This window comes from Mauremys mutica, chromosome 2 (genome assembly GCF_020497125.1).
Source record: "Mauremys mutica isolate MM-2020 ecotype Southern chromosome 2, ASM2049712v1, whole genome shotgun sequence".
NCBI lineage: Eukaryota > Metazoa > Chordata > Testudines > Geoemydidae > Mauremys > Mauremys mutica.
This window is the reverse complement of record NC_059073.1, coordinates 201,738,467-201,761,518: the sequence shown is the minus strand read 5'-3', so window position 1 is coordinate 201,761,518 and position 23,052 is coordinate 201,738,467. Positions and strand designations below refer to the sequence as shown.

The 23,052-nt window shown below is 42.3% G+C and overlaps 1 protein-coding gene and 1 long non-coding RNA gene across 6 annotated transcripts; one reads left to right on the top strand and one right to left on the bottom strand.

Moving 5' to 3' along the window:
• Nucleotides 1-7,332: 7,332 nt before the first annotated feature.
• On the bottom strand, nt 7,333-16,021 carry LOC123362516. Its single transcript, XR_006576470.1, has 3 exons — nt 15,540-16,021; nt 11,391-11,488; nt 7,333-7,755 (listed from the first exon to the last, which is right to left on the bottom strand). It is a non-coding gene; the product is annotated as an uncharacterized LOC123362516 (long non-coding RNA).
• YAE1 (YAE1 maturation factor of ABCE1) lies at nt 15,599-22,516 on the top strand. 5 transcript variants are annotated; one of them, XM_045002868.1, is made up of 5 exons: nt 15,599-15,774; nt 17,096-17,177; nt 18,430-18,613; nt 20,943-21,064; nt 21,908-22,516. In XM_045002868.1, exons 3-5 carry the CDS (start codon nt 18,497-18,499, stop codon nt 22,344-22,346), a joined length of 678 nt encoding a protein of 225 aa, XP_044858803.1. In that variant the 5' UTR covers nt 15,599-15,774; nt 17,096-17,177; nt 18,430-18,496; the 3' UTR covers nt 22,347-22,516. The 5 variants fall into 5 exon arrangements, with proteins under 5 accessions (XP_044858803.1, XP_044858804.1, XP_044858801.1 ...); XM_045002866.1 differs by having other exon boundaries at nt 15,600-15,774; nt 18,325-18,613; XM_045002869.1 differs by lacking the exon at nt 17,096-17,177.
• Nucleotides 22,517-23,052: the final 536 nt, after the last annotated feature.

Genomic DNA, 23,052 nt, shown 5'->3' with positions numbered 1-23,052 from the left:
AGCACTTTGGGAGAAATTAATATCTTTGCCTTATAGGCAGTGTCCTGAATGTGCCCTAGATCAAGCTTCAGAATGCATTGTACGACCTGGAGAGAGCGATTCTGCTGCACTACTGCTTTCTCTGCAGCGAGGCGTTTGATTTCTATAACTGGGCAGGTTAAAATGATCTCACTTATTCAGTCACGTACTGGGCACTACTGACAAGAGTTTAACATCACTGATAGTCTGTTAGAACACTCTTGTTGCATCCAGTATCCTAAGGCCATTTTGTAATGAGTAACTATAGTAGAAGACGTCTCCATCATCTCTATTGGAGATGCGCTAAAGTGAAGGAACAATGACACTTTTTTTTCCTAGCTAAAAATAATTGGAAGGACTGCACTCAACCAGTTTCCAACATACATAGCTTGCTGCTGCCTCTGCTTTCAGTGCAAGCTTTGTCTCATTGACAGTTGCTATTGCTAGTATCAATAATTTAAAGCCACAGACACAGGCAAGCTGTAAATAATTTAAAAAATATAATCCATGTCCATCCCTATTGTTGGAGATCAGTTGGGATCCACATTTTTATACACATTTATTTATACTGAGAAACTTGTACAATAGCTACCCAACAGAAGCTAGAAAACAGCTCTGAATAAAATAACATTGTCATATTATGTTCTGCAGAGCAGAGACCTTGGTGTATTGCTGAATATTTTTTTTATTATTATTATTTTTTTCAGCTAACTAACACTGGTGATTGTTCTGGGCTAGTAAAATACAGCTCATCTAAACAGCAAGCCCTGAAATTCTGTCTGTAGGAATAGTCCAGAGAAGAATGGGGGCGTCATCAAGTCATAGAAAAGCCTTAAAAATAATAATTTGACAAAGACCAAACATATCTTGCTGCTCACAGGAATGTTAGACAAAAATATACAGAGTCAAAGTGTGAGCAAGATGTTGCAACTCCCAATCCTTACTCCAAGCAGCATTTTAAAAAGAAAAAAAAAACCTCAAAGTTACAGGTGGCTTGAAATGCCTTTGAGGTTTTTTGTTTGTTTGTTTGTTTCTTCTTACATAGTGAGAAATTAGCCCTAGACTACCTGTGTGAGTAACAATTGCTCAGTAGGGTCCCTGCTCTGCTGGCTTTTTATGATGAAGAGTCTAAAACTCCTGCTCTATACACTGGGGGGAAAAGTTGTCTGTGCCAGGAAGTCTTCGTGATATCTTTCTGTGAATTGCTACAGTAAGTTTCACAGCTCAAGAAAGAGCAAGTGCCTTTTATCAGATACATAGTAAGCTAGCCAAAAGAAGGCAAACTAAAGTATCTGCAAGAGCAAGAGAAATCCTTTAGATTAGAACCCACATAAACTTCTAAGGATTCTGTGGGTTTCAGTTTCTAGAGTACACATGTCAATGAAGCTTTCCCTTTTCTGTCAATCTGATATCTAAATGAGAACATAAGAACGGCTATTTGGGATCAGACCAAAGGTCCATCTAGCCCAGTCTCTGTCTTCTGATAGTGGCCAATGCCAGATGCCCCAGAGGGAATGAACAGAACTGGTAATCATCAAGTGAGCCATTCCCTGTCACCCATTCCTAGCTTCTGGCAAACAGAGGCTAAGGACACCATCCCTGCCCATCCTGGCTAATAGCCATTGATGAACCTATCCTCCATGAATTTATCTAGTTCTTTTTTGAACCCTGCTATAGTCTTGGCCTTCACAACATCCTCTGGCAAAGTGTTCCACATGTTGCTGTGCATTATGTGGAAAAAATACTTCCTTTTTTTTGTTTTAAACATGCTCCCTATTAATTTCATGTGGTGACCCCTAGTTCTTGTGTTATAAGAAGGAGTGATCTTGGTGAACTTCCTTATTTACTTTCTGCACACCAGTCATGATTTTATAGACCTCTATCCTATCTCCCTTAGTTGTCTCTTTTCCAAGCTGAAAAGTCCCAGTCTTATTAATCTCTCCTCATATGGAAGCCATTTCATACCCCTAAACATTTTTGTTGCCCTTTTCTGAATCTTTTCCGATTCCAATATCTTTTTTGAGATGGGGCGATCACATATGCATGCAGTATTCAAGGTGTGAGTGTACCATGAATTTGAGGATGGCACTATACCTACATAGTAATATCAAATGGATTCAAAACCATCTAGGGTTAACACCATTATTTTGAAATAATTGGTTTTTATTGCCAGTTTTCTTTCAAACTGATTCAAGTTTGGTGTTCTCTTGCTGAAACTTGTTTTGAGGTTTACTCTGCTCAGGCTGTTATAGTCTATACAGAATCCAACTTTAACTTCAGACAAGGGAGAGTCTCAATAAGCTTCTTGCTTACTATCTGTCTGATCCAAAGCCCATTGAAGTCAGTGGGAATGTTTCCAATTACCGGTACTTCAATTGGATTGAACGTTATGCATCAGATCCTGAGAGATGTTGAGCCTGACCCATTTTTCAGGCTATAGAAAGCAGAATGTGATTCCTGTGTTGGCCAGAAGAGATCACTGCGTAACAAAGGGAAGTATTCCTCTCCTCCAAACTGAGCGTACTACATCCTCATTATGTTCCGCCACAAATGGTCAGGGGCTCAACTTCACTCCTGAACTCAGATCCCCATATGTCAGCCTGACCAGACAATTTTACTAGGCCCAGAACCAAACTTTGCATTTAAAAAAAATTAGAAATATTTTTGGTTCCTCTGCTTAGTAAAAAATATAATTCCTTACTCTAAAAGGCCCTCATGAAGGCTTTCAACACTGCCCCACAACTCCCATTCAATTCAGTGGAAATTCAAGGCCTTCTGCATCTTGCAAGATAGGGCACAATATGCAGTCACTACTGTCTTGTTGGATTGTTCACCAAACAGATTGAAACAAGATAGCACCACCAGCTGACATTTGGCCTTCTCCAATTCCTCCTAAGGGAGTGTGTAAGGTCTGGGTGTAAACAAGATAGGTATTAGCAGCTGGGAAAATCCTAGACTGAAGAGTATTCTAAGCTGCTATACAAATGCACGATGGGATAAATTAATATGTGATGTCATTTAACCGTTTGTTAATTACACTGTGTGAAGGAGTTCATTCTACAGTGAAGACAGCAAGGAGGAATATTATGGAGCATGAATTTCAAAATCAAGTTGTGCCTGTTTAAATGCCAAGATATTTTTTTAAATCTTGGGCCTAGAACAGACCCATCTAACTCAAGCCACTGAAACTCAGTTTAAAAAATAAACTGCAATACACAATAAACGATTATTTACATTTTCAAATGTAGCCATTAGTCTTTTTAGCTATTCCATATAGTTAGGGGTTACATAATACTGTAGAGCTCAAAAATCCATAGATCTCAAAGATTCCATAAATATATTTTACTAATGGGAAAATAATCATGTTAATTAAATAACAGAGCTAGCTTATTTATTCCTTTTACTTAATTTAACCAAAAAAGTCCCTCTGCATTGCTCAGTGCAGAATAAAGCATTTCTTTACTCAAAAAGGCATTTTCCATTCTTCAAGCATGTTATTCAATGAGTTCTGAACAAGTATTTACAAAGTTGCTCCTAAATTGTTCACTCTTTTCACACGCATCCAAGACAAATTCCAATTTATGTAGTTCCATTCCTGCTGCCCTCAAACTCATTCTGAAACTTCACTGCTCCTCTTAAATTGTAGTGTAGAATTGCAGGGACAGAATGCCTGGCATGCTCTACCACAGAGATGGTTGTCCATCAATGCTGGATTAAGAATTCATTGGATAAGCAGTCTATCAAGTGTTTTCAGAACCTCCAGGATGAAGGATACTATATCTGTACTTTAGATTCTTGTGAACAATGTGTCCTAATAGTTTTACTGGAACAATGAAAGGTTGAGGATTATTATTTGATGCCCTCCCAATTGTTTAGCTGTTTTATTTCAATGGTACTCATCATGGCTTTATCCTGTGGCCACATTACTTCCATGGTGTTCCTGCAAGGGGAGCAGGAACATGCTATTCTGCTAATATTTTCAGTCACTTCTGTTCTTGAGTGAGAGAAGGGTAGATGGGAGATTGGAAAAAGAGCCAATGGCCTTCAGGACAAGACTACTGGAAAAAATGTACTGTGGATTCTGGGAATCATCAAGCATCCCTTTCCTGGAGATGGAATGTAGTAAAGGAGACTCTTCACCACAGGCATTCATACAGCAGGGCCAAGTTTATTCATCCCCAGCCCTTCTCCACAGACAGCATTGTTCTGCAGAAATATTTATTTCCTGTGAATTAATTTTGTTTTTCCATAATCTGACTGACACCTACAGGCCAGAAGACAGTTCTGCAAGCGAAAGAGGATTTTTGGAAAGAATATATTTCCTTGTCCATTCAGAGAGTGCAATTATTTGTGACTGCACTAATGAGACAGTCACAAATATTTAAAATGTAATATTTAATATGCACTGAGTTCACACACATTTCCCCCTCTTTATTTAAAGAGGTATAACTGGTTTCCCAAGTCTCCCTGAAGGATGCATGGATATTAAAATACAGTGCTTTGTATCCATGGCTATTGGAAAAATTACAGCCTAGAGACAAAGGTGACTGCTTTTATCCTGCACAAATTAAAAAAAGTATTTGCAATGGAGTAAGGTATGCTGTGACTTCAGGCTGCCAATGCCCTGTGGTAATAGTGGATTTCAATTGCTGTGGGCTTGTATAACCTGGAGCCTGCTTCTCCTCTCACACTAACATGTTTTGAGAGTGACTCCATTGAAATAAAACACTTGTTTTGTAAAACGTGTTTAACTGAGAGAGGAGAATCAGATTTATGGAATGCAAAATAACAACACTCCCTGTTCTCCACCCACCCGAATTAAGAACCTGAAAGCGTCAAAGCAAGGGTGTCAGCAGGAAATCAAGAAATGGTATAGATGCACTAAAATGTTAGTGGTGTGTAGTAAAACACAGGGGCGAGCTGAAGTTCTTATTCATTTCTGCACTAAGCACGGTTCTTTAACCTATCATCATGCCACTGGGCTCAGCACTTTGAAAATTTCAGTACAAGTAAGACAGCTTAAATAGAAGAAAGCAATTTTAACCAAGGTTGACAAAAACCAGCCTCAGATCTTATTAATGTACAGTAAAGACTCCCTCACTGGCAAGATCAGTATTCTGTGGTGTTGATCATACTCCTGATACACTGACTGGGTTTTGCTCATTGTGTTATATGTAAGTGTTTATATGGTTTATCATGTTTCTCCTGTTTTCACTCCCGCCCCCATAAAATACTTGTGGGTTCATGGGTCCAAGGACTTCTGAGTGGGGAAGAGCAACCTAGAAATATGACCATGCAAGTTACATTTTAACTCCCTGGATCCGGAATTAGGAGTACAGCTCTGAGCGGGGGCTCAAGGCATAGTTAGATTTGTTTTTAGAATATGACCTTTAGGCAGATTGAACCCAGCCCTTCTTGCTGTCATAGGCAACTGGGCCAGATTCTGCTCCTATTCCTTGCTCTCAGTATTGAGTAACTCTGTTCACCAATTCACTAAGGTTATTCCAGATTTATCTTGGTGAACTGAGAACAGATTTGCCATGGAGTTTCAGTTCTGCTTCAAAAACCTGTTCGAAACACTGAATGCCACCTCCCATTCTTTCTTGTCAGATATTATCTAGATTCCATGAAATAATTTAACCTCCTCTGTATTTTTCTTTTGCTTTTAGAAGGACTATGCTCCTCATCCTATTTTATTTTCTTTTATTTTTTTTATCCTCTGGGGCTATGCTTCAAGGCTTTCTGTTTCACAGTAACCTAAATGGGCTGCCTGATAACATACAAACAGTGAGAGGAGCTTCCTGAGTAAGTTAATATTTTTGCTTCCAGTTTTATTTCAGGCTGTGTGGGGTTTGGTTTTGTTTGTTCCCATGTCCTTGGTTATATCACTCCCACTAGCCAAATCATGCAAGACAAATAGAAACAGGACAGATACAAATATTAGCTGGCCCACAAGTCGGTATAAGGATTATCAGAGATACCCCCAGGGCAAGGTATCCTGTACTTGACTTCTTTCCCAAGCATTTGGCGTATCTGTTGTAAAAGCAATCTCCCTAAAGGACTTATGATCTGACTCCTATTCATAGAATCAAAGCAGTTAAAGATTGCTAAGATTATTCCATTATTTAAAATTCTAAAGGATTTTTCAGTGATGGCACAACCAATGTCTGACTTTACCAATTCCAAACACTGGTTTCAAGAAGAAAAAAAACAAAAAATGGTGAGATCTGGAGTCTAGCTAATCAGTGGCATAGTGGTCAGTATCCCCACCTGTCCTGTAGGAAACCAGGGTGCAGTTATCCATGGGGAGCCAATTTGCTACACCCTGTCTGTGGGTGCCCTGCAGAAGGCGCTCTGGAGGCTAGAGAGCTAATTACTGGAAGTCACCAGCAGGAGGTGCCACAGGGTGAGTCCCCACGCTTACAGGGCCTCTATCTTTATAATGAGCTGAACTAAAGCCCTGGATCCTAACCCCATCAAACTTTGGAAAAGTTTAGTTCAGGCCTTTCCCTAATCCCATTATTTCCAGTTATACTTTCCTTATAGTACCATAAGCAACTGCTTTTCCTTTTCTGTGTTTAATAGTTCACCTTTCATGTTTAATATTTCACTTTGCTCATTCAGTTATAATACATCATCATCATCATCTGCATGCTCAAACCTCAGTGATCAAGGAACATCTGAGAACTACAATGTCAAATGAAGACCATCTAGCAGGGGTAAACACAAATGAGATGTAAGCCAAAAATCTCAATAAACACTGATTCACTATCAATGTACTATGTATGCAAACAAAGCAACAGAATAATTATTTTGCAGTGAGTGATGTTTTGCCAATGGAACACTGTGCACAGCGTGATTAATTTTCACAATCTAATGACTTCCTCCTTCCCAAAAAAAAATTTTATGAAACTTTATTTTGCAGCATAAGTCTTAAACTTCTTTCAATACATTTGTTGCACTTTTTATTTTACAGCACCGTTGTGTGTAAATTTGTATCCTACCAATAAATGAAACCTTGTTGTATTAACTTTTAAAATGTTTATGTGCTTAGCTTTAGGTTATAGAGAAAAAGCATAATATAAAAAGGGGGTATGTAACATTATACTTAAGGTTGTGACACCACTTTTCATACAGTCTCTTAACAGACATATGGCATTCAGCCATAAAGATTCAGTTCAGAGTGAATTCTACCATATATTCTGTAGGTTGAACTTTACCATAAACTCTATAATTAATAATACTAATTAATTAATAAATAATACCTAACTCTTATTTAGGCTCACTTTTTTTCTCCCTACAGAAGATAAATAACTTGTATCCTGCAGAGGAAGAATCAATCCACGTTACTAGACCCCAAGCAAATTTCTCATATAAATTGATTAGGCTGATGTGAAATTATTATACATGCCATGAGGTGTATCAACCCTGCACTGGGCCAACCGGAAGCTGACCAATCACTGCAGGCCCAAAAGACCAAGTCTCTCCTCGCCCCTGATGTACATGCTCCAAGTGATGGGGACCAGGGCCGGCTCCAGGCACCAGCGAAGGAAGCAGGTGCCTGGGGCGGCCAATAGAAAGGGGTGGCACGTCCGGGGTCTGCGGCGGCAATTCAGCGGTGAGTCCTTCAGTGCCTCGCTTCCTCTTCGGAAGCACTTCGGCGGCAGGTCCTTCAATCTGGTTTTCCTTTTTTTTTTTTCTTCGCTTCTTGGGGCAGCAAAAAAGCTGGAGCCGGCCCTAGTGGGGACAGATAAAAGGAGACATCCCAGCATAGGTGCTGGAACTACGGGTGTCAGGGGTGCTGGAGAACCCCCTGACTTGAAGCAGTTTCCATTATATACAGGGTTTGGGTCAATGGCTCCCAGCACCCTCACTATAAAATTTGTTCTAGCACCCCTGCAGCGCAGCCTAGTTGGGGTTGGCTGAGGAGGAGGAAGGATATGTGCTGCGGGCTCCTGCAGAGGAACCACTGATTCTCCAGATTGCTGAGGCTGTGGACCTGGACTATGCTGTAGAGGGACAGGCAACCACGGAGACTGATGGGAACGCTGAGCTGCTGCCAGCTGAGGAGATGCCCGACGTGGGCTTTATGGTAGGAAGTGACCCAGGGTACATGTTTAGGAGCTAAGGCTTGAACCCTTCATAGGGAGTGTACCAGCGTCATAAGGCCCTGCGTCAGAACCTGGTGTAGTAGGGTGGGCCTGGCTGCCCCAACTCCAGCCCCCTGCACTTGCTACTATGCATGGCTGCTGGGGACTCTTGATATAGACTGATTGTTTGCTCCAGCCAGGGGGTCAGAGTCCCCAAACTGCTATTGTTTGCCCCAGCTATGAGGCTCAGGGGCTATAGATTGACAGTGTGCTCTGCCCTACCCAGGGATCTGGAGTTGGTGATTGTGATCACTTGACTTACAGCCTATTGTCAAGATTCCCTGCTATCAACTCCCACTGGACAGACTGAGCCCCTGTAACATCAAGGAAGTTCACTTTTGTTCATGAATAATCTATTGTCATCTATTTGGCCTGAACCACCAGACATGCATAATAATTTTTTGAACATTTTAAAAACCCTTCCTACACAAATAATGCCTTGCAGTTAAATACTAATGACTAGATTGTGCCTTGCACTTAAGCACAAAGGTTGAAAATCTGCCCTATTGATGTCAGCAGACATTTTGCCATTGACTTCAATGGGCTCTGGACTTCATCCAAGAACTGCACCTGGCTAGCACTGCAAGGGGGATGGGCAAGAGGCAAAGCCATGTCCCTGATTCCTCACAAACTTGCTATCGGAGCTAGCTGGCTGCAGAGGGGAGTAAACATTGCCCCTTCTTACAAATGGCAGACCAGGAAGATCCAAAAGACAAAGTACAGTCTACCTAGAATTGTTTCATTCTCGTGACAGAGTCTTTCTTTTTTTCCTGATAAAATAAGTTTAAATACATAATGACTTATCCACTAGTATTTTTCTTTTAATACTACTGACTCTAATGAGGAATTTGGAATGAAGAAATTAAACAAAAAACTCCCCATGGTGTATTCAGAGGGAGGGGATGTAATTTCAGTAGCATTATAAATTAAGGGTCATTTTTAAATTATTGATGTTTAATGAATGAGTAATGTATGCTGCTATATTATTTAGTAACTTAGTGTAAAGCATGCTAGTGAATGCCATATTACCGAATTCTTATCAAGGGCTTTAACTTGTAGATAGTCTTACTCATGATCTGTACTCCTCTTAACAGGAGTGCCTGCAAATAGAAAAAGATCTAGCAACTTAAGAGTTAGGGGTCTGAATGCTGACTGAGGGAAAAAGTGGCATCCAGCACATAACTAATAGACCCCTGCCCTGGAACCCCACTGGAGGATTGGTCTAGCTTTCATTGTTTTATTGACAAGTAAGATTAAGAACTATTTTTAGCTCTGAACAAAGTAACAATTTTAGATGATGATCAAAGAGTTTAATAGTAGTATTCTTGTTTTTGTTTCTTTGTGTTACTGTAGTGACTGGGAGTGCCGGGCATGGACCAGGACTTGAACAGTACCTAGCACAACAAACACAGGAAAAAGGCATTCCCTTCCTCATCCCTACACACAATGTCTCCCACCGCGGGGCTCTGATCTCAGTTGAGGCCTTGTAGACACTACTATAATAAGGGTCAAAGACATGATTCAAACTGGATTTGTGCCATGAATACAGTAGAATTACAATGAAGTAACGTTCTTCTGTATAATCAGTACCACATTACAAGAACGCTAGGGCTGCAAAAAAGTGCTTAAGACTTAGGAAATGTTAATTTTGACCCCCGTGAGTAAATATCCTACTTTCTCTTCCCCCCCTGAAGTCACCATCTTGTGCATACAGCAGTAGCAAAGCTCTATTATTGCCCATCTCACAAGTAACATTTCTTTTCAAGCCAATTGCTTCTGTATGCCTAATTTCTACAGTGGGATGAGGATTCGGCAGCACTACTACCCCAACCTTTCTCAATCTCCTGTGCTGCTCCTCACCTCTGCCACACACGCACAGTACACCCCCTTTTGGCCTGCAGATGTGTGCAGAGGGGTTTATGGACACAGGTGCCAGTTCATCATACAGAGCATGGTATACATTTATCTCCCCGGTAGTTGCTGCCTCAGCACCTGTGCTCAAAACAGCAGGTCCACATCAAGGGCTGGCTCCAGGCACCAGCATTCCAAGCTGGTGCTTGGGGCAGCATTCTGCAAGGGGCAGCAGTCCCTGTTGTTTTGCTCCCAAGCAGTGCGCCAAATTGCCGCCCCAGGCGGTGGGGGCAGTCCGTGCACCGTTAGGGCGGCAGGCGCGTTTCCCCAGTGAGGGCAATTCGGCAGCAGCTTCTATGTTTAGCTGTCCGGGGCGGCTTCAGCTAAACATAGAAGCTGCCACCGAATTGCCACCGCCGCAGAAACGCGCCTGCCGCCCTAAGGGCACACGGACTGCCCCCGCCGCCCGGGGCGGCAATTCGTCGCACTGCTTGGGGCGGCAAAAACTGTAGAGCTGGCCCTGTCCACCTCTATTCTGGCATCCCCGTCAAGTTCCTGATTAGAGCTGGTTGGATAATATTTACAAATAACATGTTCAACAAATTTTTGTGCCTTCTGTAACTGAAAAAATTAGTCACATGCTTTTTTAAATTACTTGACCAGCGTTGTAGGTAGTTGAATAATATTCAAATAAACTGTGATTTCCCTCCCCTCATCAATCATTTAATAAGTTATTACAATATTTTTACAGGATTCTACCAGTTCTAGCCCCAGTGATTTGGGATTCAGGAAGGGAAATGCATGCCATCAATCCACACTATCACAGGAACATAGGACTGCCAGGGACCTCTTGGGTCACTGCATTTAGCCCCTGCTGTCACAAGCAATGCATCATACTGTCCCTCATTAGAGACAGTTGTGGGGGGTGGGGGATGTAAATAATACTAAAAAAGAATTGGAGGGAAAAACAAAGAGATTAGTTATTTATCATCCAACAATAATTTGACTCCTTTCTTTGCAGGGTGGAGAATTGCAGCAATTCGGTATCAGATCTGCTGTACAGTGAATCCAGTCTGAACTGCCAGGAGAGGGAGACAATGAATGGAATAAGACAGTAGAAAGGATTGAATGCTGATGTCAATTAAACCAGATCCATGAAATCAATGAGGGGTTTCAGTGGTTGTTTTTCATAGCCAGCTCAGTTTGGTATGCAGGGGAAGGTGTCTGTTTTATTGTGATAGTAAATTTCAGACCACAGAGAGTAGAATATTGGCATTTCAATCAGGCAACTTCACAGACACGCAGCCTGCTCAACTCTGTGTTGAAAGCTTTATGAAAGAGAGCCTGTAGGATATCCAAGAGATTACTTACAAGTTTCTAAGGGATGGAGTTGAATGAAAACCTTATAACAGAGCCTGGAGTCCTTATTGATGTGAATTTGAAATATGCCCCATATCTTTTTGGATTCTCTGTAAGAGGCACAAAGATAGCAGAATAAAAATACTTACCTATAAAACACAAACACACAGGTATATACTTATTGTTTGACATACAAACTTTAGATGTCATCCTTTGAGAATTGAAAATCGGTGATGTTTAGAGTGGGTGATTCAGGAAAGCAGACATTGTCAAATGAGTGGATGTGGGTGTGATAGATCGGTAAATATTTCAGGTCTTCAAGAAACCATAAATTATAGTGTATCACTACCTTAATATATTCTGAGAATTTTCTTTTGACATAGCATTCCATGAGGATAAAATGTAGTCCTCAGCACATCAGTAAAGTATTTATAAACTGCTTGCTCTCATGCCATTAGAAAAAACGATGGTAGCAATTTCACATGCTAAACAGGTTTTCTGAGAAGCTGCAGATTTTGCTTAGCTAAATTATTAAATCATTCTTTTTACTAAAATGGAAATGTTTCTGCTAAAAATCTTGAAAAAAAGATGCTCCTCAGTAGAATATGACAGCTCTTAAACAGTGAGAATTAAGTTAGTTAGGCTATTTAGAATACCCTAAACCATCTCAAGGAAATTTCACTTATGCATTTTTGCTGTAGTTCCCAGTCGGAATTGAATGTCAGTCTTACCTGATAGTTCATCTATAAATAATACATATAAACATGGACACTAATTCACAGGCAGATGACATTGTGATAGCTAGCGGAGAGGTGCAGTTAGCAGGGCGGCTAGCAGAGAGGAGCGGCTAGCAAGACTGCTGGTGGAGAGGCGCGGATGGTGGTGAAGACTGTAGCAGAACCCCACGGAGAGGCGTGGCAATCAGCCGTCAACCCGAGCAGCGGAGCATTTAAGGTGCCCACATACCTCCCCCCACTTCCACTCAGGCTGGGAGGTAAACTCTGCAGATGGACTTATGAACTCTGGGGCTGCACTCCAAGGACAGAAACTGGGAGGGGTGACTTTTGGGTTGCTGGACTCTAGGGCTGCACTGACCAAAGACAGAAACTGTAGGTGGGGTGACTTGTTGGGTTGCTGGACTTAAGACCCTGAGGGGAAAAGGATACTGCCAAACTTATTTGGGGGTAGGTCTTTTGCTCATGGTTTGTGTTATGAATCCTGTTTGTGGTGTTTCCCCACATAATGCCACATTGTTTCCCTCCTTTATTAAAAGGCTTTTGCTATACTCACTCTGCGCTTGCGAGAGGGGAAGTATTGCCTCTTAGAGGCACTCAGGACAGTGGTATGTAATTGTCCCAAGTCACTGGGTGGGGGCTCGAGCCGGTTTTGCCTTGTGTTATTGAAAAGGAACCCCTAGATACTGAACCTGGCCCTTGTTGCTGCCACCTCTGACGGGCAAAAGGGTTACATATACATCCTCCTGTCTGCAGGCCACTGCCCTGTATCCTGCCAATAACGAGATGTGGGTGCCCAGCTCTCACGTTGCCTGCTCCCCAGCCTTCCCTCCACAGGCAGCTCCCAGGCTTCTGCCTCCAGCCTGCTACTCCTGCTCACATGCAGCCTACGAGTACACTACAGATGCTGTGGGGGCCGTTACAGTGCTGCAGTAGCACCATAGTGTAGACATGTGCTACAGTGACAAAAAGCTTTTTTTTCTCATTGGTGTAGTTAATCCACCCCCTCAATAGGCGGTAACTAGGCTGATGGAAGAATTAGGGTGACCAGATGTCCTTATTTTATAGGGACAATCCCAATATTCAGGGCTTTGTCTTATATCTGGTCACCCTAGGAACAATTCTTCCACTGACCTAGCGGTGTCTATCGGGGGCTTAGGCTGCCTTAACTATGTCCCTGCGTAATGTAGCTAGGTAGACCTAACTTTTAGGTGTAGAGACCAGGCCTATCGTTCTTTCCTGAGCCTGGTCCCTCTCTGACCTCAGCATATTATTTATTTTTCTTGTACACTGGTGATTATGGAGTGTTCTACCAGGGCCGCCCAGAGGATTCCGGGGGCCTGGGGTCTTCGGTGGCGGGGGCCCCCGCTTTGGCGGTAATTCGGCGGCGGGGGGCCCTTCTGTTCCGGGACCCGAAGAGCCCCGAAGACCCGCGGCGGGGGCCCCCACACTGCCGAATTATCGCCGAAGTGGGACCCGCTGCCAAAGTGCAACCGGGTCTTCGGCAGTAATTCAGCGGCAGAGGGCCCCCACCGTGGGTCTTCGGGGCACTTTGGCGGCGGGTCCCACTTCGGCGGTAAGGACAACCCCTCCCCGGTGAAGACCGGGAGCGGAAGAAGCTCCGGAGGCCTGGGCCCCGCGAGAGTTTTCCAGGGACCCCGGAGCGAGTGAAGGACCCACTCCAGGGGCCCTGAAAAACTCTCGTGGGGGCCCCTGTTGGGCCTGGGGCAAATTGCCCCTCTTGCCTCTCCCCCCCCCCCCCCCCCCCCCGGGCGGCCCTGTGTTCTACTAGCTTGATGTTGAGCTAGGTAATTCAGTGACCTCCACTGCCTAGATCCTTTCCCTCCAGCCCAATCAGGGAGGATGGAAGATACCCAGTAGTGACTGATTTAATAATTAAGCTAAGCAAAATCTGCAGCTTCTCAGAAAACCTGTTTAGCACATGTGAAATTGCTACCATCGTTTTTTCTAATGGCATGAGAGCAAGCAGTTTATAAATACTTTACTGATGTGCTGAGGGCTACATTTTATCCTCATGGAATGCTATGTCAAAAGAAAATTCTCAGAATATATTAAGATAGTGATACAGTATAATTTATGGCGTCTTGAAAACCTGAAATATTTACCCATCTCTCACACCCACATCCTCATTTGGGTTGTACACTACTAGGTGCTTGGAGCTAGTTGCCTTGGGTTGGGGAGGCAGCCCCGCCCTGCCTAACTGCCGTGCTGTGATGTGGAGCTGAATGTTGCAAAACAAGTTATGAGCAGAGTTGTATATCTACATAAATACATAACCACAGTCTGTAGACATATGTCATAATGACCATCAAGTTCAGAAAATTACAAGCTTTCATAAAAAACCTGACTCAATATACTTTTACAGTACATACATTTTATATACTCAGTTAATTCAACTGCTTATTCTTTAGGGTTCAAATCCCCTGTCCTCCCCTTGGGGTGTCTGGACCCTCATTGTCACAGTATGATGATGGGAGCTTGGGGAGTTAGTTGGTTTTTGGATGTTGAGGTCCTGTTTTTGCAGATCTGGAGAGTGAATTTTCCTAGATAGTTTTGTGGCATCATGCATTTCACAGACACAGCTCAGGGTATAAAGTGACCCTGTTCTATCCCCAGTTCCCCCTATGCTGTTCACATCGGAGCATCAGACACATTAGTATTGTCTCCACAGTGGTTTTAGGCACTACACAATCCATATGGACAGTGCAAGAGCATCATGAATCATCACACAGTCCCTGTGAGCTAAGCTGTGGGCTCCATGACCAGCTTGTGCACCAGGTGGTCTCTGGGGACTGGCAGTGGCAAAAAAAAAAGCCCCAACAAGGTTGGTTTCCAGAGACAGGACACACGCAGTGTTGCCAGCTCTTGAGAATTTTAGCATGAGTCTCAGGTAGGATACCACACACGGTAACCAGGCACCTGGACACAGAAGCCAAAAACTGGACTGTGCAGATAAAACCCAGGCAAGTGGCAACCCTAGAACAATATTTGGTGTTTTTAGAGCCCCAGCTCCTGGAGTGAAGTGATTAGATGAGACTCTCAACCCTTTTTTTTTGCATTTTGGATTTCTAGCCCTCACAGCTCTGGAGAAAATTTGAAAGTATGATCCATGGGCACCCTTAAGGCTCAAAAGGCAAAGCAGAACTCGTGTTTTAGTCACTCCTTGATTTATCTTTAAATCTTATTATTTTAAGTCTGTCTCATGACTGGGAGGGGCTGGGGATGCCGACATACTCTTTGAAGATTTGGGGATGACAACAACACGGCTATGAACGCGCCCTGGTTGAGGCCCCGGCCAGCGCGGACGCAGGAGCACATCCCGCCCCGCCCGGCTTTGAAAATGAGGCTGCGGAGAAACAATTTTTGCCCTTACTAAAGATGGCCGCCAACCCCTCTCCCCCATTACCTCAAGTGCGTGTGAAGCCAGGCGGCCGTCTGTTAAGATGGCCGCCGTTTCCCTGCATTCTCGGCCGCGGGGTTGGCAGTGAGGCCGCCCTTAGCCAAGATGGCTGCTGTTCCCACGTTGCTTCCAATGGCTGTGAAGGTAGCGTGCCCTTAGCCAAAATGGCCGCGCTTTGTTCTTCGCCAGGGGCTGCGAGCACGGCGGGCTGCTAGCCCTGGCAGAAGAGTCTGTGCTCCTGGTAAGGGATGATCGTGCGGGGGTAGCAGGTTGAGCGAGTAGGGGCTGGAGGGAAAGAAATCTCAGTTCCCCCGCCTGCTAGTGCCTGAAAGAGGAGGCTCTGCTAGTCCCTTTGTGTGGGACTGAGGTTGAAGTTGTCTCTAAATATGATCAGGCACAAACTGGGTGGGGGAAGCCTTCCACTAGAGAATTAGGAGCCCACCACAGCAGTAACAATGCCAGCATGTGGCACAGATCGCTTCCTTGCCAGGGGCGGCTCCAGGCACCAGCACGCCAAGCGCGTACCTGGGGCGGCAAGCTGCGGGGGGCGCTCTGCCGGTCGCCGCGAGAGCGGCAGGCAGGTTGCCTTCGGCGGCATGCCTGCGGAGGTTCTGCTGGTCCCGCAGCTTCAGCAGACCTCCTGCAGGCGTGCCGCCGAATCCGCGGGACCGGGGACCTCCCGCAGGCAAGCCGCCGAAGGCAGCCTGCCTGCTGTGCTTGGGGCGGCAAAATACCTAGAGCCGCCCCTGTTCCTTGCACTTCTGTCCATGTGGGAAGTAGACCAGAAATACACACATAACTAAAATATCTGTGCTGGGGAGTGGTTTGGTTGGTTTGTTTTAATCTCATGTGACTGAATTTACTTTTGTCTGGTGGGATTTTTCACCTCTTTGGTTTGATGATAGTCCTCAGTACTGCCAACTGGGATGCCAAGTATTTGGTTATGACGTCATATTTCTTGATACACAGTGGCTGTAATTGTGATATTAGCTAAGGGTCTCAGCTTTCACTTACAAAAAAAAATCTAATCCTCATGGTTGGGGGAGGGACAACTTGAAAATACAAACTCTAAAGGCTCCAGCATTTAAAGGCAAATAAAGTGAACCCCAAATATGTTATTTTTAAGGCAGTTAGATTTTCAATATTTTATTTTGAGGTCTCACTCATAATTTTTAAATGCTTGGGGTTAGTAATACAATTTATCTCTCTTCTGTTTCCCTGGTGTGGGGAAAGAAATTGAGTGAAGCACACGTGATGACAGAAACTATCTTCTTGCATATTGTGCTCTTTGTCTCAAGTGTTTATTAGGAAAGCATTGTGATAATAGGGGAAAGGTGTGATTTTTGGGAACAGGAGCGCATTGAAGAAACATAGTCTGTATATGAAAATCAGTGTCCTCACACCTCTCTTATCAGTAACAGAGGACTGCAGGTGGACAGATATATCTGTACTGTATACATCTCTCATCAATCCTTCCAGTCTGCCTTATTGCTTTGTCCCAGAAGAAGCAGAGTGGCGTAGTAGATAGGGCATTGGAGTGCAATTATTATTTCTGTCCTCAGGTTTTCCTTATGTTGTCCCGTAATGTGTGGCCCCCATTATCCAGGGGGCCAGTCCATGGAGCAGTCTTCTAAATTTCAGCCAGTGAGCAATCCTCTCTTACTTTCTTTTCAGTTCAAGTCAATTGATGTCTGACCTATTGGACCTCTTTTCTTCCTGTTTACATGCTCTTTCTTTCCTTTTGCCCCTGCACTTTTTTTATTAGTTTTTCCCATTTTGGGGACTGCTGTGAAACTACTCAAGGGGCCAATAAAAACAGGTTATTTGGTGGTGGTGGTTTAATTAAACTATATTATTTGGTACTTATATAGCACCTTCCATTCTGTGATTTCAAAGCGCTTTACAAACATGAATACATGAATCCCTTAAGCTTGATAACAATTTTGTAACGTGGCAATAAGTGCATTATCCATGTTTTCCATATGGGGAAACTGAGGCATAAATAAATTAAGTGACTCCGTTTGGTGATGTATGTGACTTTGAACAGGAGCCAGGATTCTTGGATCCCCAGTCTTGTCTTTTAACTACTAGACAAAGCAGCAAAGAATCCTGTGGCACCTTATAGACTAACAGACGTTTTGCAGCATGAGCTTTCGTGGGTGAATACCCACTTCTTCGGATGCAAGACTTGCATCCGAAGAAGTGGGTATTCACCCACGAAAGCTCATGCTGCAAAACGTCTGTTAGTCTATAAGGTGCCACAGGATTCTTTGCTGCTTTTACAGAACCAGACTAACATGGCTACCCCTCTGATACTTAACTACTAGACAGAGCATCTCCCCTCCCTAAAGATTGAACAAAATAATACTAAAAACTTTGGAAGTTGTTGCTTACAATGAAGACTGCATATTGGAAGTGGAGTCCATAAAACAGATTTTGCTGTAATTCTCTTTACCCATTTTTGGGTGGCTGAATTTTCTGGATTGCACATATCCAACCAGGTAAGTAAAGCAAACATTTTAACCTCTCTATGCTTTATTCAGTACAAAAGTTAAAACAACCCACTTAATCTTTTAATCTTTAATAAGCTTCAGGTGGAAACAGATAATCCTTTTACTCAAAATATAAAGAAATCTTTCTATTCGAGGCATAAAATATCCTAAATAGGGATGGTAAGTTTGATTCTGTATGTGTGTTACTGTTATTGGGAACAAAGAAATTAAGAGATGGCTGAAATTATGACCTTGCAGGATGGCTTTTCTTTGACAGTCTGACTTTTTTATCTCTACAGGTGTACTGTGATAGTAAAGTGCATCCAGGTTCTAGATCTCTGGTTCTTTAGTTACTTTTCCTCAAAACTTGTACATGCTACCTGTGGTTTTAACTTGATGCTCAGGAGGAAGAACTGCTCAGATTCTCACACTTTTACCACATGTACTGGAATCCTTGTTGTTACTACTACAATGTCGTGGGTGCAAGCTGCAGTCAGCCGGCCCAGTGAGGATGTGTTTGATGAAGATGCTGATGAACTGCATCTAATGCAGAAAGAATGGAAGAGCACCATGGAGAAAAGAGTCAAAGTAATTTTTACAACCATTACACTATTTTAGTAGCCTTTTAGCCATTTTCTTTAATACATAAATTGATACCTGCATGAGTGATTTAAGGGGAAGGAGAGGATGGCTGTTTAAAAGTTATTGTAGCTCAATTTGTTCCATATGAACTAAAAACTGAGCAAGTTATTAAGGAAATGTTACCAACCAGAATACACTTGAGATTCTTCTAGGGGGAGAGTGCCTGCAAATTGAGAAACTGTAGCCAAAATTCTGCATATCTAATCTGCTCTTGGTGCATAATTTATTTGTTTGTTACTTCCCCAACTATTCATGGGTGTTCTTTGTATAAATTCCTGAACCTCAATAGGAGGTTAGATCATCAGAGGTAAAAATATGCAAATTTAGTCATGCGACTGTTCACTTTATTGTTGGAGATCACAGCAATAGCAAAACGGTCCCTGGGTGCCTGCCACAGTTTCCCTTTAAAAAGACAGAAGTGGGAGGTCAGGTTGGCAGGAAGAATCTTCTGAATTCTAATCTCAGTGTTGCCACCAGCCTGCTCTTTGGCCTTGAGTACATTTACTTTAGATATAAAATGAGGCAATAATATGTTTCTATCTCCCAAGTGTGTTATGAGTATTAATGAGTTTGCATAGTACATTGAACATGTAAAGTGCCCATATATATTCAAGTATGTAAAAGGTTGTTACAAGGAGAAGAAAGGAAAATTGTTTTTCGTAACCTCGGAGGATAGGATAAGAAGCAGTGGGCTTAAATTGCAACAAGGGAGATGTAGGTTGGACATTAGGAAAAACGTCCTGTCAGGGTGGTTAAGAACTGGACTAAATTGCCTAAGGAGGTTATGGAATCTCCATCATCGGAGATTTTTAAGAGCAGGTTAGACAAACACCTGTCAGGAATGGTCTAGATAATTAGCCCTGCCATGAGGGCAGGGGACTGGACTAGATGTCCTCTTGAGGTCCCTTCCAGTTCTATGATTCTATAAATGCCACATGTTATGAGGTATCTGGTTCAGCTGGCTAGAGAGAAAGATATGGAATGTAACCAAAACAAAGTCCAGACTCAGGCCAGTTGTATCATGATAGGAGATCTGTGTTTGTAAATTTTGAGTGATATAATTAAACAAGGCAAATGAAGATTATGAGCCATATTTTAGCATTTTTTAAAATAGTGGAAATCACCACTTAAATCAATGGCAGGTCCAGATTAAAAATCAGTAGTTCATTGTAGCCCTATAGTAACCAATATATAGTAATTCCTCTAAATTGCCTTCCTATAGAACTGAAAATAATGGCAAAAAATTAATTTTTATGAAGGCTCATGTTAACAAAGAAATCCTAAAATCCTGCAGGGTCGAGACGAAGGGCAAAACTCCAATTTCAACTGGTATTGTATTAGACTCTTAGGATTTGATCTCATGCCATTTACTTTAATGGGCAATGGATAAGCTCTTAATAATGTAGCATCACTATGAGTCATGGTGCCAGGAACATTAAACTTCCACTCTTGGGTGATCAGCATCTGATCAAAATAACGGGGGGAGCTATGGTCTGGGCCATAGATTAGGGAGGGTACTGCTGTGGTCTGCAGGCCATGTCTAAGATTTCCAAAGGGTTCTGTACCTTCTTTTGAAATTTTCTAGGGATCTGCAAATGAAAAAAGGTTGAAAACCACTGGACTAGACAGAGCATTGTTCTTTGAAAAAGGCATCTGAATTTTGGCTGCTTCAAGGAAACTTTATTCTGCTGTTTCAAGATACTCCTGAGGCTAGCTCCTTGTATAACCACATCTGATATTTTCATAATTGAAATTCCACCATCTCCAATTTCCTTGAGCAGAAAATAGTACATCTCAGAGAGCAAGTTCTATGTTTTCATTCGTAGCTTCTCAGCCTGGGGGTGATGACTACTATCCCTTTTTTGTGGGTAGATGATAAAAGGGTCCGGAAACTTTTGCTGTTGAAATTTGAGGTTGTAGTATGGAAGAAGACAAGAATTGCTGTTCTAATCCATGTTACTATGTGTGTAGAACAAAGAAAGATATTTACAGTACAATTATTTTGACCTCACTGTATATAGTTCTGAAAAAGGGAGTCAAAATGACCATGTTTATAAAACACTAAGAAAAGTTTTTGTTCTTTTAGTTTTATGAATCTCTCATTTCTGCTGGACAGTACAGTATACAAGTTTTGCATGCATCTAGCCAAATTAGAAAGACACATTCCAAGAAACTCAATGTTTGTATAGATTTGAGCTCTTGTATTATTTCCTGTAAAATAATCTCTGCTTGTAGCTGGATTACTGACACCAGAAACCTTTCGTCTTGCTTACAGGAAGGCTATAGAGATGGTGTTGAGGCTGGGAAAGAGCTTTCACTTCAGCAGGGTTTCAATCGGGGTTACAAACAGGGTGCTGAGATGATGATGACCTGTGGCCAACTCAAAGGGACCCTTAGGTAAACGTTGACGCTTTGAGATTGTGTGGTGTGTTTATATGGAAATCTGGATCTACTGTTTGTCAAATGCTGAGAAGACTCAGGGTAACACTTTCAAAAGTGACTTTGGAGCTGAAATCCCATTTTAAAAACTGACAGTAAACTGAATTTAGACTCCCAAGTCATCTAGGTGCTTTGGAAAATTTTACTTAGTCACCTCATGCTTCAGATTATATTATGTAAAATATTCATAAAATGCCTGTAGCTATGCTATGCGTATCGGCCATAATTTTTTAGGTAGCAAAAAGGTTGGTCTTGCGTTTTAATCAAAACAGGCATCCTAGAGGTCAGTCTGATTTTCTCTGGTAAGGGCCGTGGTCCTGTCACTGAGAACCCTGCCTCAGCATTTGTCTGACCCTTGGCTCTGTTAACTGAGACATCCTTATGGAGCACAGTTGTGCCCTTGTTGGACGCAAGAGTATGTAATCCAATGCAACCATCACACGCTGTGTCAGAACTACCACCAGTGCAACAGATGCTACTATGTGATACTGGCTATTGCTATTACAATTGTTCTTCAGAACAAAAAAATGTGGTGTGGTAATTCTTAGCCCTCCTCCCATTCCTCACTTAAAATTAACAGGAGATTAGTGGTTCAGTGAGTTATCTGAATCTACACTTTTGGCTGAACATTCAGCTCTTCCTGTTGAACTTTCCTGAAACACATGTGCATGAAATGTACACACAAAAATGGAACGAGTTTTTTACTTTAGTCATCTTTTCACCCAACCTCAAGCAAACATGCAACTCTCTGCAGGTGTTCAGAATCACTTTTATTTCCACCTGTTTTGTTTTTCTCTTTAGTGCACTCTTGTCTTGGTGTCACCTTAATGGACAAATTTCTGCTTTGCTGAATAAGATAAGTAACCTCCTGGCTGAAGTTGGCAAGTATGAAGAATATGTGCTTAAGTATATGAATTCTATCAGTCCACAGCCCCACCCTGGAGAGTTACTGGATTCTGTTCAGGACATGGACCTTGATCATACAATTCCAGTGGAGAATGAATTTGATGAAACTGAAGCTGGAAGACTCTGTGAAAATGAGTCTGAGTTGAGTGAAAACTCTTGCAGAAGTAATGGTGGGGCTGACTCCTTGCATTCTGACAGTTGGAGGAGGACAAAAGAACACACACATTCTGAAAGGCCAACCCTTGCTTGGCTTAAAGAAGAGACCGTCTGTTTAGGAGAGCAGCTAGGCTTGTCACTGGACATATTACAGCATGTCCAAAAACTGGAAAGTTAACTTTTTTCTTGTGCCCAATGGAATCTGATTCTAAGAATAAACTTGACAGGCTTGTATTTTATTTGTGGCTCAGAAGTTGGTGGTCATACTAATCATTTAATTTCATGGGAATGTAGTGATCTGATTCTAATGTTTCCCTTTAAAACATAATAAAACAACCCTTGCTCTCATCATATTCTGTCATACCTCAGTTGTTGGTAACAAAAAAAAAAGGTTGCTTTCACACAAATTTAACTTGCATAGGTGGAGAGTACTTCATATACACAAATGCATAGCTGTCTAATTCTGCAGCGGCACTAATGTGTCTGCTACTCTGGGAATCTAACATTTTCTTCTAATTTATTCAATTAATATTCTATTAATATTCTCTTTCAGAAAAGGAACTGAATGATTCTTGAGTCTTATGCCTAGAAAACAGTTGCTCCTAGAGTACCAAAAATAAAAGTAAATATTGCTATTAAGTTTAGAAGGTAGTTGAGGTGGAGAACTCCTTTGAACAAGTGGGAACTGCACATACAGAAATAGGCAGCATGTGCTCCTTTCTGTTTAAATATTTGAGTGATGTTTTGCTAATTTAATTAGTTCAAAATAGAACAAAGCCTTGCATTACATCAAATTGTGTATCACAAATCTCTGGTGTAGTTAGCGCTGCTTTCAGAGCATCACTTCACTGAAACTGGTTGCAGTACCTAGGACAAAACTTCAT

Bases quoted from the DNA above. Each gene is read 5' to 3' on its own strand.
- YAE1 (XM_045002865.1), top strand. From the start codon at position 18,422: ATGCTCAGGAGGAAGAACTGCTCAGATTCTCACACTTTTACCACATGT. The intron at 18,614-20,942 runs GTAATTTTTACA...TCTTGCTTACAG, and splicing joins CCATGGAGAAAAGAGTCAAA to GAAGGCTATAGAGATGGTGT. The intron at 21,065-21,907 runs GTAAACGTTGAC...TTTTCTCTTTAG, and splicing joins CAACTCAAAGGGACCCTTAG to TGCACTCTTGTCTTGGTGTC.